Raw genomic sequence first — 17,908 nt, 5'->3', positions numbered from 1 at the left:
CTTGACAGTGATGTATTTTTCCTATTTATATGGTATATTAAAATTAAACAACAACATTGACAGCCATTAACCTTAGGTTTCCTTATAACTCCTATTACAAATTTATGGTAGGATTCTGTGAGGAAAGTAAAAACTGTAAGAAATTCTTCATGGATTCCATATGGAATACTTGGGGGAGATTACCTTTTCCTACTGCACATTTGTGCCTGATGAAGTGTTACATCATGTTTCTGGTGAAGGTGCTTAGCATGTGTTTGACAAATGGGAGAAATGTGTAGTCTTCACTAATCTTAAAAAGCAAATCAGCAAAAGGAATGCTGGTCACTAGAGAGGAACTGATAGGAGGAAGCATACATCAATTCAAAGTATACTGTATTTTTTTCCCTTTAAAGTATCAGGCTTTTCCAGCCAGTTTTCAAGGAAGAAATACAGTGTGTTTAAATAAAAATAGGAAGGCAACAGTGCAGATGTAAAGCTACAACTCATGCAGAGCTAGGTGCTACTCATATTTGTGTACTACTTTTCTCCATCACATAAAGCACACTCTTAATCCCTTGGAAAACAGGAACCTCTTTAAGTATAGATTTGTTATCCCCCAGAATGTGCAGTACCAGTGGAGTAATGGGAATCCTGTGCATGCACGACTAGCCCTCTGACATGTCACTGCCCGTGCTGCAACGGGAAGGATGTAAGCATGGAGTAAACTTTCAGAGTGTGATACAAACCTTTGAATGGCATAGCAATTTTTGCTTCTCAAGTCCCCTTTTGTTTAAAATAAAAAAAAAATCATTTTATCCTTGCTGTTACATAACATGCATAAAGTGATTCTAGAATAAAGGCATGAAACGTGCAGTATTTGAAGCACTAGCCTAGCTTTGAAAGTACTTTAGTACAATGAGCAGATGAAAAACAGCTGGTTTTGCCGTTCGGAGTTTGCAGTGACAAAGTCAGTTTTGCAAAAGACTAAGGGTTCTGACACATGAGTTGTCATAGATAGAGATTTAGGGGATGTAATATCTTCATCCTGATCTTCCAGCATGGGTTGCTGCTCCATAGTGAAAGTGGTTGCATGAAATATGGATTACTCCAGAGCTGATCTGACATCTGGCCCTCAAACTTTTGTTTTTGGGACTTCAAGTTCAACAAAGATATGTTTGAATGTGAGTTCTGCATCAGAAGAACATGGGAAATTCTTCAGTAAAGCTTTTCAAATATAATTCTCTGAAATTCCAGTTACTGCACTAGGCTTACAATTCACGTCAAAATGGAGAAACAGTTTTTATTTTTATATGTATCTTCTTGCATGACATTCTACAGGTCTCTCTTTCTTCATCCTATTTGTCAGAGATGTATCCTGAAATATTTTTTCTCCTTGATAAAATAGTTTTTCTGTGTCAAAATTACTAGTGTGCAAAGAAAGGAGAATAGGATTTCACTGTGCAGGGGGTTATTGAGAGGCTCAAACTGGTTCTATCCCTGTTTACAGCAAATCAAAACTCTCAACGTTTCTGAAAGATTACAGAGAAAAAAATAGGCCTGACTAGGTCTGTTGTATGTTCAGAGATGCATAAATCAGCAGGGAAGCAAAGGTATGCTTGTTCTGCTTGGGGAAGAGGGAGGTGGTTCTAAGAATCCAGGCACATGTGTGTATCATTGATGGATGCAGCACAAGCAACGGGTGCAGAGTGTGTTTCTGGAGACATCCCAGAACGACATCGTTCACTTCATCGCTGCTGCTTACACATTCTGAAATAGTTTGAGCTGCTGATGAGTTATTGCAAAGGTCTAATACAGTATCTGTTAATTAAAGAGGAGTATGCATTTTGGAAAGCCTCAGACCATTAACTGGATAAGCAAAAAAAAAAAAAAAAAAGTCACTGGGAGAGATCAGTGAGAGTGTAAACTTTCACACATTTAGACTATTAACTTGAGCTAAAATTAACTGAGGGTGCGGGTTTACATTTAGATTGTGAGGCTGAAGTGGTCTTGTATTTCTGTTTGCTACAAGTGCACAGCTTGTGCGTGTTTGCTTGGTGTCAAGCTGCTAACTTTCTGTGGCAGCTAATTTTCCGTCTCGAAAAAGGAGGTGCTCGCCCTCCCAGAGGCTTTTGGGAAGCGAGCTGTATGGTCTGACCCCTGGCCCGACCCAGCAGACCTTGGTGCAGGACTGTGGGACAAGTGGCTGGCTTCTGGCCGCCCTGCGCGGTGGGCCCTGCTGCCCGGTCCGCTGGGCTGTAGCCAGGCCATTCCCACTGTCCTCCAGTGCCGGTGGTGGCACATGCCAGATGCGTGGCGGTGGCCTGCGGAGCCGGCCCGCTGCCCACAGGCTGGGGGCTGCCGGGGGCTGGGGCCCTGCTGCAGCGACACGGCAGCGTTCAGGCCGTGCTGTTGTCAGCTGGGTGGTGGTGGCCCTCTTGTCCTGGGAGATGCCAGCGGTGACACCGGTGCACGGGGGGTTCTAAGCCTTGCATAACTGGGCTGGAGTTGGAGCTTAAGGGGACCTGCTGGTGTTTGCTGGTTTCTCCTGGGGTGGCACTTTCGGGAGAGAACCTCAACTGCTTTTCTTGTACAGAGCTCCTAAACAACTTCAATAAATAAATTGTGTTCAGTAACATCCATGTCCACAAAACATGAGGTGGTTTCAGATCAAATCTATCAAATACAAACAGCAGCTGCATTTTTTTAACCTTCTTTCCTTTTGCTAAGAGATTTTTTCTGAAGTTGCTCTCCATACAGATATGATGTTGCTTTTTTGCCAAGTTTCTTCAGCATTTGGTGGTATAAGTGAGGTATTCTCTGGTTTTAACTGTCACCTAATTTTAATAAGTTTTGCATTAAAATAACATAAGTTCAAAATTTTAGTTCTATCAAGACTTTCTTTCATTGTAAATAGCTAAACAGTGGTACTTTGGACTTTTGTGAGATACTGACGTGACTCTGTGGTGTCTTTGCCTTTCCCCGCACAATACGGAGGGTTCAAATCGCTGCAGATTGCTGCAGGGTGTGTAAGCTGCGCCCGTCTGCCCTTGGCCGGAGCGGTGGCTCACAGTACCTGCGCCCGTGGCAGACGCGGCAGGTGGCAACTCTGAAACTGCTTTGAAATACAGACTGTTGAGTGACCGTCTGCCCTCAGCTGCTTTGGCTCTCTGCTGTCAAAATACGTGGAAGCTGTTTAGATGGAATAATATGGTATTATCCATATTATGCGTGCAGTTAGTGGGACTTCAGTCGCGCGTGATATGAGGCCATACCTGCTAATGGGCACAGGCATTACACAGCCAAGATCAGGAAAAGAGGCATCCCTGGGAAATGTGAAAAATAGCATAAACTTCTCATATACAAAGTGTTTTCAGGAACAGATTTGAAAGCTAGTGTGTCTTCATATATAGAAAACGGATTAAAAATGAACTAAGTCATCAATACCATTTTTTCTTAACGGGTTTTCCTATTTTGGTATTATGCGGCTTAACAGCATAAGTCTACATGATGCTTAAGTTCTAACACTTTGGGGGAAGGACAGAAAGGCAATTAAAAGTCTATGTTACTAGAATTAGGAAGGAGCTGTTAAAATATATCTTTAGTTTCTCAAATTACTTTAACATTGAATAGGCTTCACTTTCACTTTCCATAAGAAGTGTGCTGATATCTGCAAAATCAGCTGAGAATCTAAGATGCTGCTTTTTTCTAGTTTATACAGGAGCACAAGTTTGGAACCATAATGCAGGTTGTCAGGTGTAATGGCATTTACTTTGTTCTCCCTATCTCCTTAAATGTGCTAATAAATGCTCAAGAATGTACAGGAATTGCTGTTATTCTTCTTTTTCTGACTCTTACTCTCTGTAATGTTGTAGTGAATTTGTGTATAACTTAAGAGTTCTGGGTGAAGTAATGAAGTTGATTTCTTACTGATGTGTCTGTGTTTGAAGCAGAAGTCTTCCTGCAGCCCTTGCCTTTTGTCACTGCAGAGCCATTAACCGACAGCTTCCATCCCAGGACAATGGAGTGACAGGAGCCTGAGGGAAAATAACTTTCTATGATAGATCTGCAAGAAGCACCAGGCTACAGCAGCTAGACTTTGTAGAAGCAGACTATAGAAATCAGGTATTTGTTACTATCATTTTTGAAAGAGTGAGGGCTGAAAAATTATGAGAGGCATTCATGTAATCAGAGAGAAAGAACAGAGATGTCCTTTCTGGCGCAGGATTCTTGTGTAACTGTGAGACCAGCTGAAGAAGGAAGTGCAAAGCATTGGAAAACAGCACTTCGGTTTGGGGCAGAGTCCGTGTGCCACAGGGAGGGTCCTGGCACACTTCAGGGACCTCACCCTTAAGTCTAGTGAGTGATGTAGACTAGTGAGAGGAAGAAATTAGGTGGACGTGTTTGTCTTTTTTACTAGCAGTTTTTCTTGCGCTTCTGCAGTAAAGATGCCTTTGTCTCAGAATCAAGGGACAAGTGTTTTATTGCTGTAATTAGCCTATCAACTGTGAAGTGAGCTGCCAAACCACGCCGCCGAGGTCAGAGTTGGCAGAGCCTACGCTAGCCGGGCATCAGGGGAGCCCAGGGCAGGTCCTGGGAGCCTGTGGCAGCGGTGCTGGTGTGCTGGGGAGGACGAGGCGACTGTTGAGTCCAGCTGAGGCGCTCCCAGCATGGGGTGCCCCCAGGGGCTGTTGGCTGGGGGCTGCTTTGAGCAGTGTCGCAGGCCAGAGGGGAGACTTTGCACAGCAGCACACAAACCAGGGGGCTCTGTTGCCCAGCCGGGAGAGATGCAGTTGTGTGAAGGGCCGGTATCGCCTACATCCAGAAAGTGCCAACAGTACAATTTAAGTCTGAAGAAATGAAGGCTGCAGGAAACTCAGATAATGGGGAAAAGGTGAGGGAGTTCTTGACTCGATCTGCTGAAGGGTCTGTTACCTGCTCTGCCAGCCTGTGGACGCGGCAGCTCCAGCTTGGCTTCTGCAGTTGCCAGAGCGAGAAGGGGAGAACCAGAATCCTGGCCAGATTTGAAAAACCTGAGCTCTCAGTGTTCACTCACAAGGGAAGGGGTAGATGAAGCATTTCACTCTCTGACTTCAGAGCACTTGTTCCTCACACAGGGGGCGGTTCCTTCCTCTGATGTGGTCTGAATTCAGGTAAGGAACTCCAGGCACTGGATCGTTGTGGAGTTATTCCTGTTTCTCCACGGCAGCACCTAATACCAGGCTCCCATGTCCTGCTCCAACTCATGTAAGAGATGCGGCTCCCCCAGCACAGGGCGCACGTGTAAGCACTTGTTACTGCCACCACTACCCTGTTCTGGCGGTCCATAGATCTGATGCTGTTTTGCACCTGTGGCTTCAAAGGAATGGGGAGGGCTAAGGAAGATAAAAAGTAGAAGTTCAGGCTGAGGAAAGGTAGTAACATGCTGCTTCAGTTTACGTGTGGGTGAGAAGGCTGGCACAAAGACTCTGAAGAATAGCCCGGGGTTGGTCCTCAGGTGATTCAGGCAGCATTTGTTCCTTTAATCAGGCTGAGTGCTTCAGTGCAATTTATAAGCTACTAAACAATTCATGGTTTTCCTTATTAAGATGTACAGCTATCTATCTAAATATCCCTTGAGAGTAAGGAAACAAAGTAATACATTAACAACTGCTAGTGAAGGGTTTTAATCCTTCATTCTATGCCGCTATTGAGACCTAGGACATTAGCAGGAATACTGAAGGCAACGTCGTTCTGATCAGGAAAAATAGCTGATATATTACAACCCTCTCATCTCCCTGAAGAATTCCAGAAGTGCTTAAAATTTCATATAACAACTAATGTGCATTAATCTTGACCCCTGCAAGTCTGTGATGGTTGCTAGACAGCAGTGTGTATCAAGAATTAAAATGCCTGCTTGTAGCATGTGCTAAAAATGTTGGTAAAAGAGAAGCAGTGCTGCTACTTTTAATGCGGGAGGGTGGGGCAGGGAACAGGAATTAAAATGAGTAGATCTTCCAATTTCTGAAGTAGTTGGTTTTTCCCAAGGGGAAAACCTACTAGGAGTTCAAAGGATTAACAAAGTCAGATTTTGTGGAAAACCTGAACTTATTTCAGAAGTCTGTTGTATCAGGCTGGTTGTGAGGAATTTCCCTGTGTTATCAGAAAGTACATGAAAAGCAGAATATGGATGTTTAAATTCACCACGCACAGCAGATGTTCCCAGCAGCAGAAGTGTCCTTTGCCAGGCAGTTCAATGTTGCCACCGTGTTGTGCAGATGGGGTCTCTGTTCACCGAAGGGAACATCTCCTTGTTTTGCTGTCTCTGAAACTACCAGTGTGGGTTGAGTTATCCTAGCTATCCCATCCCAGGAAAGACTTACTGGAAAACTAAATTGAATACGTGATAGTCATTCTTTCACCAGTTACAGTGTGTCATGGTTTAACCCCCGCTGGCAGCTAGGTACCATGCAGCCGCTCGCTCGCTCCCCCCGTGGTGGGGTGCAGAGGAGAACTGTGAAAAGGTAAAACCTGTGTGGTGAGATTATAACAGCTTAATAATTAAAGTAAAATATAATAATTGTAATGAAAAGGGAGGTAACAAAAAGAGAGAGAAGAATGAAACTCAAGAAAATGAAGTGATGCACAATACAATTGCTCTCCCCTCACTGACCGGTACCCAGCCAGCCCCCGAGCAGTGCTCCCCCCGCCCCAGCCAACTCCCCCTGGCGTATATACTGAGCGTGATGCCCCATGGTATGGAATATCCCTTTGGCCGGTTGGCATCAGCTGTCCCGGCTCTGCTCCCTCCCGGCTTCTTGTGCCCCTCCTTGCTGGCAGAGCACGGGAACTGCTAAGTCCTTGACTAGGGTAAGCCCTGCGCAGCAACAGCTAAAATATCCGTGTGTTATTGATGTCATACTAAATCCAAAACACAACGTCGTGCCAGCTGCTAGGAAGAAAATTAACTCTTATCTCAGCTGAAACCAGGACACAGTGAAAAAACCCATCAGACAAACCAGATCATGTTAAATGCTCATGCAAAATGTATTCCTGCTAGGCGGAGTGCCTGTGGAGTTTTCAGACACCATCAGCATCAATATAAAGGACACATCTCTCACCTGATGCTGCTATTTACTTCAGACCACCATGTCTGGAATGGTAATACTTGAAAGTCTGACAAGTTTTTTAGTGTTCCAGGTGTTAACAAGAGTGGGTAAACAGCAGCTGAGCTGGGGAGCCACAGCTGCCTGCACTGTCTTGATACACGGCCAGGCTTTTTGCTTCCTGCCACCGCAGCACTCGTGCCCTGACCTGGCAGGGGTGACCCCAGCAGGGGATCAGGGGTAACCCCCCCCTGGCGGGGCAGGGGGGCAGCTCAGCGTGTCCTGGCTCCAGCCAGCTCAGCTGGGGAGTGCGCTCGGTCACTTTGGAGACAGCCTGCAAAGTGCTTCTATTCCCAAAGCCGTGCAAAGGGAAGCGTCTGGTCTTCCTTCCAGTCGGGCCCCTGCCTGGCATGTTGGTTCTGTCCCTGCACCGTGTGGCTGTATCAATCCCAGATAGCAACTAGAAAGAGAACATCTTGTTGCGGTCTTAGTTTTTGTTAAATGTTTTAAATATGCTCTCAGTAGTCATTTGGGGCTCAGAGAAACATCTTTTCACACATTCCTGTTGCATGCATCTGTATAGCCAGGTAAGTGGATAATCAGACGTTGTACAAGCCCGTGGCTGGTACCGCTGCATCAGTAAGATGTAGCAGCCTGTTTCTCCAGGTGCTCAGCAGCAGCCTGTGGCCCTGGGCTGGTAACAGATATGAAGCATCTTCTCCGTCAGATGTCGCCTTCATCAGAGGTACGGGAAGGGCTGCTGCTGAACAATACAAGGGAATTTGGGGAAGGACAAGCTGGGGGGATCGGGAGCGCCAAGGTAGCACGTGTTGCCTCTGGGAGTGCTGACGTTTTCTGACAAATGGAAGTAGTAGAGGAATGTAATATTCCAGGAGAACATTGTGGGATGGAGCAGAGCAAATCTTGCCACTGCCTGCTGTGCAGAGCGGTCCGGCTGCCACACACCTGGCAGTGCCACCATGTCACTGGCACAGCAGCTGTGATGCCCCAGCACCCGCACGATGAGGTGCTGCTCATTGAGAGCCGCTGGGTGCTCGGCTGTGGCAAGGGTTGCGCTACCTTCCCACGCCGCGAGGCGGGCAGCAGAGCCTGTGCACGGAGGGAGCATCCCAGTAAGTCCTCTGGCGGGGTGAGGAGGATCAAGGACTTCCCTTGTTTAGCAGAAGTGACGGAGTACATTGCATGGAAGAATATACCTGCATGGAAAGAATGGGTGTGTTTTACCCCTCTGGAGCACAACATTTTAAAGCAGGTTGGAAGTGTTAACAATGTCCACACAGAGTTGGTAATGTGTTTGTGTTGTTTTTTGACATGTTATGATGAAACAGAGACATTCTTAGTTAATATTTTTGTGAGTAAAGCCACTGTTTGGTGGATGAACATGCTAGAAAGACATTGGGTTTAGCTATTTGCAATTTAATCTCAATTTATAGAAAACAATGACAAAGTAATAGAAGAGTTAGTAAAAATTGGAGTTAAAAGCTTTAACAAAATCATCTTAGTTTTCAGTATAATTTAGTGTAGCCTGTAATGTACATGTTAACATACATATTAAGATGATCTGTGAATATCTAATTTAAAAGCCACCGCACAAGTAAGAGAATACAAAGTCCTACTTCCAGCCTCCTTGGTTAGCACCTTACTCATCATGTTATGACTAAACTGATGCCTGATGATGCACCTTGAAGAACGTTCTGGACATTGGGGTGGTGCTGGCCATGCGGCCGGTACGGCAGGGCAGGTGAATCCTGAGCATCAGTTTGCAGCACAGGGCCGTCAAACCACAGTGGTGCTGCGCTGTGCCGCACAGGGGTGCCTCAGCGCACGTCCGCTCTGGCCAGAGCAGTGGCCGCAGGCTGGCTTTTCTTGGAGAGATTGTGTGCTGTTTCTTATCCAGCTCCTTGTTTTGGTTATGGTTTTGAATTTTGTAATTGCCCATACATCGTACAGTTTTTTTCCTGCTTTTCACCTTGATTTTTTTACTGCATGCTACCAATTTTAACAACAGTTCGTATTCAGCCCTCTAGTGAGAACATTACTCTTCGTCACTGCCTGAGACAGTCTCCTGCAGTGCTTCCTGTAGCAGAAATTAATCCAAGTGTCACCGTTTTCAAAGGACATTTTCCAAACCAAATCCAGGCAGAGCTGCTACACTCTGCCCGTTCAGCGCTGGTGGAGGAAGGCTGGAAGCTCCCCCTGCTCACTGCTGGTCCCTGGGATCTCCTGCAGCCGCCCGGAGCTGCGCAGCAGAGTGGCACAGCTGCCCCCAGCCGTTCCTTGTCACAGTGGTGATGCTTCTAAACTGGCAGAAGCTGGAGAACTTGCTGTAAGTGACGAAGGCCTGGTTTACCTTGGAAAATAATTGATCTGTTGGTGGACACCTATTTTTTGTCTGAATATGGGGTTGTTCGCCTGTTGGTTATTCAGGTGCAGGGTCTGGGAAAGGGGTGAGGTTGCTGTGGCAAGGTGACTAGATGGCCATGTCCCTGCCTGTTTGCAGCAGGATCAGGAGACGTTGTGGCAGTGGCGCCGTTGCACTTTCCATGGTGAGAGCATCAGGTAGTAGTTGGGTGCTCCCCGTGTTGGAAAGGATCATTAGCATTCTGTTGTCTTCTGCAAACCAGTGACAAGCGTATCTGTTCAGTGACAGAGAACCGCCACTGCCACATTCACCTTTTGAAGAAATCAGTGTTGCATGTTGTAAATGTTGTAATTTCTTACATATTGTAAGATGTTGTAAATTCTTACATGTTGTAAATTCTTACAACTACTAGGTGGATTATTTTTAAACAACTTGAAGTTAATAAAACTTGAAGTTAATGAAATAACAAGCAATTTTCTAGAGACATAGTTTATTTATCTGTGATTTAATTTTATAAGCAAAATTGTAGATTCAACTTTTTAGTTTTGTGTTATCCAATTTAATAATTATCTGTATCTAATTAGTTCAGTGCAGAGAAAATTAGTTTAGTTCGGTGTAGGCTTTCATTTTAAAGCTTTATTGCTACACTGTTTTTAAAATACCCCAAGTGAATGTTTAATTAAGAACTGTTTTCAGTGACTTGGGGTGGGGTTTTTGTTACTAAACTTTCCTATTGGTGTAAATATCAGGAAAGCACAGCCTTGCCAAATGCTCGATTGCAGCAAAATCTACAAAATACCCATGTTGACATATTGTAGTAGTTTCTGGATTTATTTTAAATTTTCTATGACTTCCTGATTTTAGAAACTTCCTTTCAATTTAGATATACGTTGAGCATTTACTTTAGAGAACTATAAAACTGTTGTTAAAATAGTTTTAAAAGTTTCCAGAATGGTTTCTCAGTGTTTGAATAGTGTGCCGGTGTGCAGAATTGGAAAGCAGGAAGGCGCTGAAGCTGTACAGCATTTAATTATGTCTCACTTTACCGGTGTGTTACTTAAAATACATTTTGGAGCTGTCAGTTGGAACGGGTGGATTCCTGCGACCGGAGTTGGAAGCCCGCTGCTCCTCCAACAGCAGCATCTCCCCCCGCCCGGTGCGGCGCGGTGAGCCTTCTCGTGCATTTCTCTGCGCATTGGGCTGGTGGATTGCCCTGCAATTCTGCCGGCAATGCTGACGGGTTCTGGGGGAAATACGTGAGGTGTCTGGCTTTTGTTCCTGCAACGCCAATACTGTCCTGTTCCTCATAGCGGGAGCATAAGGGGAAGACCGACGCTCCTGCCTGCCCGCACGGGGCCAGCGGCGTTTGCTGCAGGAAGGTTGCGTGCTCGGCAGCACGCTGGGATGGGGCCAGCCAGGCACCAGGACGGAAAATTCCATGTTCCTGCCTGGACGCGTGGCAGGGGTTGCCAGGGGGCAGGCGCCCGAGTGTTACAGGTGTAAAGCTGTAAACTTACAGCCAAATTCCAGCTATGGACAGTCGCTCGCTGCCATACCGAGTGCACATCAAGGGTGTTGCTAAGTGTCGCATGTTAAGAAAACAGAACTGCAAAACTTTGAACATCTCCCTGCAAATGTAATGCCTTGTCTGCCCGGTGTGACGTACTGCTGCCCACACAGATCTCGTGTCCTTGAACCTCGTTAGCTCAGTACTGGGCTGGCATCTTCAAAACGGGTTGAAGAGCAGTTCTGCTTTCTGTGCTCCAGCGCATGGCTACTGAAGGCATCACCACAGAACTGGTTTTATCTCAAAAAACTGTTCTCATAGTCAAATTCCTGTGGAAGGGAGTCCAATTCCTGTTGCATTGCCGGACTCGGCATCACCTTCTATCCATTACGGAAGGAGTCACAGGCGGCTCTGGGCTGGGTGAGTGTGGGGACGGGGACAGACCTTCCCACAGGGCTCCAGGGGTGCCCTGGGCAGCACGGTCAGCGCTGGCAGGCAGCACGCTGTTCCAGAGTGCCGGCTGCCTTCCCCACTGCCCCGGCTCCCAGGGCAGGATTCTCATCAGAGTCGCTTGACTGTAGCTGGTACCAGCTGTAAAGTGCTGCTTACGATGCCCGTGCTATAAGCTGATGGCTTGTAGAAACCTGAACACATCCCGTCCCCAGACTGTTCTGTTACTGCACCGATTTTAGGAGCTATTGAAAAAACACCAGGTCAATTTGCAATAATTTAGACGTTTACTTCTTATCAGAGTAGGGTTGGAGGTTGCAGGTACTTGGAGTTTACAGTATACATGAACATTTATTTAAATATTTGCTATCATTTTCTTTTGCAAATTTAAAACAAGGCTTGGAAAAGTTTTAGGTTTGCTTTGTTTAAAACAAGGCTTACGTTGCCCTTTGAGTTCCTTTGCTTATTAGATGTTTCTATTTTAATGTAGCGCTGCATTTCTTAAATTTGAGCCATCGGGATGCAAAACTGACCAGAGGCAACCTGCTTTTCAATTAATAGGAAAAAAATGTTTTTTCCAACATTTCTTATTTTCAGCTAACTATAAATTAAGGCCTTAAGATAATAGAAGCAACAAATACTAGCTTTCTTTTCACTGCTTTGTTCCTGCGGCTCTTTCAGAGAACTGAATTTAAATTGAAATGATAAACATGAAGCTTTCATTCAACCTATAGTTGAACTTTTGCAGTCGTGTTTTAGTGATCATTTTAACAGATCAAGAGCTGAATAAGTTTTTATTTTCAGTAATTTTTTCCTCTACTGTTTTTCACATGCGTACACCATGCTCTGCTGCAACTTTGTGATGTCAGCTCTTCCTGGGTGTTCATTTATTATTAGTGGAATACCACTAAGTGTATTTCTCATTTGCATTCTGTAGACTAAATTTTCCTTGAAATAACTTTTATATATGTATAATTACAAGGTTTTTTTAAATTTTAATGACACTATGATTTACACTTGTAGTTTATTTAAATATCTTGATAATTAATTGAAATATGTGGGGTTTAAATTTAGTTCTCTTTCTAAGACTTCTCCATCACACAGACTGGTGGGCCTCCCAGTACTGGGTACTTAATGCAAAGGCAAAGCAAATACGAATTGTACACTTTTTTTCACAGAGTTGTCAGATACTTAAAATTCTACGTTCAGTCTTTTTAATTGTTCATCTAGAAGGTTATAAAGATATTAATTTATTACCCGTATGTTTGGTTTTTAGTAGCGGGCCAGCAAAATTCCTTTGAAACATGCAAATCAGGCTAATGGAAGCCTTCACCATACTGCTGAATCATTTTCTCTAAATATTAAGGAGGATTCCTGTATGCACTTAACTTTTCCACTCAAAAGCATTGTGCACTGTGGCTGTGAAACTGGAAATGACAGGGAGTGGGCAGAAAATAATGAGGAAAATATACGTTTTAAATTGTTATGTTAATAGACGTGCTGCTGTGGGGATATACTGCTTTTTTTCTGAAGACAGAAATTATTAATGGGATGTTGTTTCTCTTTTCTGAATTTGCAAATAAAAATGCAGCACTATGTTACTGAGGTTACTTTTTCAGAGTTAGCTTTGCATTTGATTCCATAATACTAATTTAAATGTTTTTGGAATATCTATGAAGCTGCAGTTTACAGTACACAAATACCGAAAGGTGTTTATATCTTAATAAGAGCAGTACATTCTTGAGAGATTTTTTGTTTCTTCTAGCAGAGGACTAATACTTAGCTGTGTTTTCTTTTTTGGTTTTGATGGGTTTTTTCTTCCTCTGAGTGAGGAAGTTTTAATATCTAGATTGACTAGAGCTGTCATTCTAGCCCTGCCGAAAGAACAAGAGCTGACAAAATAGATCACAGCCAGTCTTTTGCATTTCCAAAGATAGTGTTTGATACAACCAAATGAGGGATGACAATATGTCGGGACCGTCCCTTAAAGTTCTCTGGGAAGTCTTTTTGTAGACTGGAACTGCATTATTTAGCTAACCAGTTACGCTGAGTATTTCAGGTCCCTGTATTTTGTTGATTGTCCTCACTGAAGTCTAGTTGCTGTGGAGCAGATTTAAATTAAAAGGTGGCTTTGTTGTATAGATTAGTAATTTTGCTAGTCTTTGCCTTAATTATTTAGTAAATGAACTGTTCCTCACTTACAACAAATAGTCAGCTGGCAGCAGGAGACTGTTCCTTGACAGACCTTTTTTCGACGGGATCTTTGCTATGGATTCAGACCCGGGCGAGCTCACGGTGTCGGGGCTGGCTCTGCAATCCTGCTTGTCCCGCCGTGTTCTGTAACCCCTCACCTGCCGTTGTGCATACGTGTTTCATATCTGTAAATAGAGCTGTCAGGCTGTTCATTTTATTTTTCAGTTGGCAGACACCATCAGTTTCCATAGATGCACTGTTTCAAAGAGATCAATGCCAGTGTTTGCAGCCGTGAGCGTCGGGCTATAGGTTCCCTTGGTGCCTTTGTTCACCCGTGCTTCGTGGTTTGCACCATGTGTCCACTACTGGCGACCTGCGCACAGCTTTTTTCCTCTTTTGCTGAGTAAGGCTCTTTTGGCTTGCTTTAGTTCCCGGTTAGCTTTTCTGTAGCTAATAGCATCATGCCTGAAATAGGGCTGTGTCTCTGAAGGCTGAAATCATCACGAGGTGAGCGAGTGGAACTCAAGCTCCACACATTGTGTAGCTTTTAATGGAGACGTGCTGAGAGTCCTTCCAGGCGGTCATTTTTAGTCTGAGTGCTTCTCATCCAAGCTGTGTGCTAATGTAGGCTGCGTGGAAATCAGAGTTGTGAGTGAGAAACTGCTTTTTGCTGTGTGTTAGGCTGCATGTAGTGCCCTGTGGTCCCTCCGCAGGCCGCATTTGAGTTTCAATAGCAAAATATTCAGGAAATGCTTTCACCTCATCCCGGTTTTCTTTGTTACGGATTCAGAGCCCAGACTGAATCCTGGGGCATCAGCCTTACCTCCCTGGAGTGTGGCTTCTGCTGCCTGGTACGGAGCAGAGAAGCCCACCCAAGGCCGCTGGAGGAGGCAGTAAAGCAGCAGCAGCGCATCCTTTGGTCCCACTGGTGCAGCAGCGAGGAACCGCAGGGAACGTGGCACTGCTGCCTTCCCCCCAACTCCCCTCCAGACTTCACTCCCCATCTTGTCTGTCTGAAAAGCAGAGGGGGGGGGGGGGGTGTCAGGTGTCACCCAGCCAGCCTGACAGCTAATGTTTCAGGGAAAATGGCAGTAAGAATGTCTGTATAAATAAAAATTGCTTTGTATTTCAGTGTTGCTTACAGGCTCACAGGTTTGACTGTTAATCTTTGTGTTTATTCCTTTTAGATATACATAGTTCAAGTCAGTATTTATCCAAGGCCTTTCTTGCTATATGCTACTTCTCTATACTCTCAGAACTAAAGGGAGCATTGTTAAACTACTGCTTTTTGCTGCAACATAAAAGACCATTTTATTAATTTTTCATGGTTGCAGGTGGATGCATTCTCTTCTTCGTGAAACCCCACCTGGTAATGGAAAGGACAGTTATTTAAGAGATATCCACTTTGCATGTATTTTTCTGCTTGAAATTTGATCAAATGATGAAGGAAGAATTTTGAAGGTGTTTCTGCAGCTCATTATGAATTCTATGCAATGCAAAGTCTCAACTTTATTTTTGTCTCAGAAGAACATGTCTAATATAAAATTCCCTTTTGGCAAGGAAGAGAGATCTTAGGATTCCACAAATCCAAGTTCTTTTGCTTATGGCTATGTCCCAGTTGAAACGTTAGGTTTTCCTTGGAGATCTTTCACAACCAGGAACATGATTCTTTCAGCTTCCTATGTAAACTGGGTAATTCTCCGGAGACGCTGGGAAATGTGTGGTTCAGCCTGGCAGCACTAATCCAAAAAGACACAAAAGGGAAGGATGAGACCCCTATGTTTGGAAGCATCAAAGTGTAGAAGCTGGTGCAGTCAGATTTGGTTAATCTGTTAAGGTTTTCTTTATATAAATATCTATACATTTATATTTTTTCTATTTATAAATGCAGAAACTTGAATATTTCAAAATCATGTAACAATACACAATGTATTTCAGTGTCGCAGCACTCTCCAAACTATCAAGCTGCAACAAGGTCTTTTACCATCTCATACCAGCATAGTCTTCATGCCAGTCCCTCTGCTGCCTTCTCCTCATTTCATCCAGGGTGTGTGTTCTCTTTCCTCTTGCTTCTTCCTCGGCTGCTCTCTCTTCATTGCCTCCCAAGCACTGAACTTAACCAGCCACAGCTGCACCTTATCTCCATTGGCCAACCCGCCTCCCCTGAAGTCAGCAGCCCACAGTTGTATATTATCAATAATTAACCCAGCTTCATTCCACTACATTTTGGTAATCTCTTGTTCATACGATGGATTTCTTTCTTTTGGGATGCGAAAGGAAAGTAGATCAGCTCGTGATTTTCAGACAGTCATACTTTGTTTTCATTCCTTGTTCAGGGGAATGGGAGAAACAAAATTAACGGTACTTTGTTCTTTGCACCTACAGCTGACAATAAATAACAGCAATTAAAAAATCAGTTGTGTGAACTAAATATTTTTGTTCACTTAAAAACAAGTGCTGTACTTTTTGTCTAGACCTGGAAAAAAGTAGAGTCCTTTAGCCCCATTTTTTTCTCTCATGTTAAGTAGTGGTCAGTTTTAATAAGCAACAAGTTGCCTTGATTCACACACGTTATCTCTGCCTGCCTTTCCAGGGGCCACAAGCGCAAACTGGACGAAGACGATGCTGCCAGTGAATCCAGTAAAGAATCCAGCAATGAAGATGAGGAAGGAAGCAGTTCTGAAGCAGATGAAATGGCAGCAGCGCTTGAAGCAGAATTGAACGACTTCATGTGACATTCATGCAGAAGGCGGAATTTGTGATGGTATTGTACTCCTCATAAACAGATCGGACTTCAGATGAGTCCCTTATGTCAGTACTCAATGTTTTTCCAAAATGTGTGTGTATATTTTGCAAAGCAACACAAGAGGTGACACATTATTTTACAAAATCGGAAATAGATGTTTTTAAGGTGTTTTACTAAAGGAAAATATACTTTTTTAAACAAAAAAAAGTATTAAATGGGACTTGGTGTGCTATGCCAAAGACATGTTAGGAGCTCTGCAGAACCTTCATATACAGGACAGTGATACAAAGATTTGTGATTGAAGTACAGTAACTTTTTAAAAATATCGCGGTCTGTGGCATATGGGTGAGAGTCTTCAAAAAAAAGGAGGAGATAAAGGAGGTGGAATTGTCTGGGTAGTACAGCAGGAACCTGAGGAACTGGTCATCCTTTTCCACAAATAAATGCTATCAAATATAAAAGGATTTTTAAAATAAAAAAGAACGATTTATATTTGTATAGAAACAGAGAATGTGATATGCAAGCTTTGTGAACTCTGCACTTGACCCACCTGTCATTTGCTTCTAAGATAATACATAATGATCAAAACTCATGTTTTTAAGTTACTTTGTGGAATAGTTGGGTTCTTTAGGGTCATCATTTAGATTTTTAACTTTTCTTCTCTGTAACCGGAAATTTAGCACAGCATACTGTTGTGATCCTGTACTGCCATGAGAAGCATATTCACCCATTCGTGTTGTCTTGGAAAGAGCGAGTGCTACTTCAGTCTAGATAGGATTTAATTTCTTTGACAAGAGTTCTGATGTAAAGTTTTTGTATATTCTATTTCATATTTGACCCACAAAACAGATTTTCTTTCATTTAATAAAAATTCATTTTGTACACTTTGTTCCCCTTTCTTGTTCATTTGCTTCCATCAGGTAGAAGGCACCTTTCCGTGTTGTCTTCCCTTTGCTCTGCATGAAAATGATGAAAAACATTGAAGGCGAGTGCAAATTTGTAAGTTCAGGCGGAGGAGAAAAGCACTGGCTCAGAAGGTTTGCTTTTCTGTTGGATGTGAAGTCTGACGTTCTGGTGTTTTCTCCGGTCTCTTTGGCCTCTGAAGGCATTGTAAGAGTTGCTGCTCTGCTGCTGAGTTTCAGAGGGGAGAGCTGTGGTTTATTCTCAATTGCTAGCAACTGCGGAGACAAATCCTTTTAAAAACATGTTTGCAAAAGAAGACTCATTAATTCGGACGTTAAAGGGAAGTACTTTCTGGTGCAGAGGTACTTAATTTTGTCACTTAGCAGTAAAACAGAATATTCCAACAGAATCCCAGCTGGTTTACAAATAACAGCCCAGTTTTCAAAGCTTCATAATGGCAATAAGAGGAAGACTGAGAAAATAGGAGAATTTTTTCAGGTTAATACTGCTTTTCCACTTCAGAACACAAGGTCAGCATCTGCAAGACAAAAATAGTGTTTTATGTGGAAAAATGTCAAACTTCATGGACATTTACACAGGTGCCACGTTGTTGAAGTCTACAGTGACCTCCCTGCGGTGGCTATCCGTGAAAACAAGCAGGGTGT

General features: G+C 43.7%; 1 protein-coding gene across 1 annotated transcript in view; it reads left to right on the top strand.

The window, feature by feature from the left end:
* Positions 1 to 17,224, top strand: part of CTDP1 (CTD phosphatase subunit 1) — a 110,610-nt gene extending 93,386 nt beyond the window's left edge. Inside the window, exon 13 of the mRNA XM_040586283.1 lies at positions 16,188 to 17,224. Coding sequence (XP_040442217.1) covers positions 16,188 to 16,329 — 142 coding nt within the window. The 3' untranslated portion in view covers positions 16,330 to 17,224. The remainder of the gene's footprint in view (positions 1 to 16,187) is intronic.
* Positions 17,225 to 17,908: the final 684 nt, after the last annotated feature.

The sequence above is a fragment of the Falco naumanni genome, chromosome 3, assembly GCF_017639655.2.
Source record: "Falco naumanni isolate bFalNau1 chromosome 3, bFalNau1.pat, whole genome shotgun sequence".
NCBI lineage: Eukaryota > Metazoa > Chordata > Aves > Falconiformes > Falconidae > Falco > Falco naumanni.
Note: the sequence above shows the minus strand (reverse complement) of the source record. Positions and strands in the feature narration are given on the sequence as shown.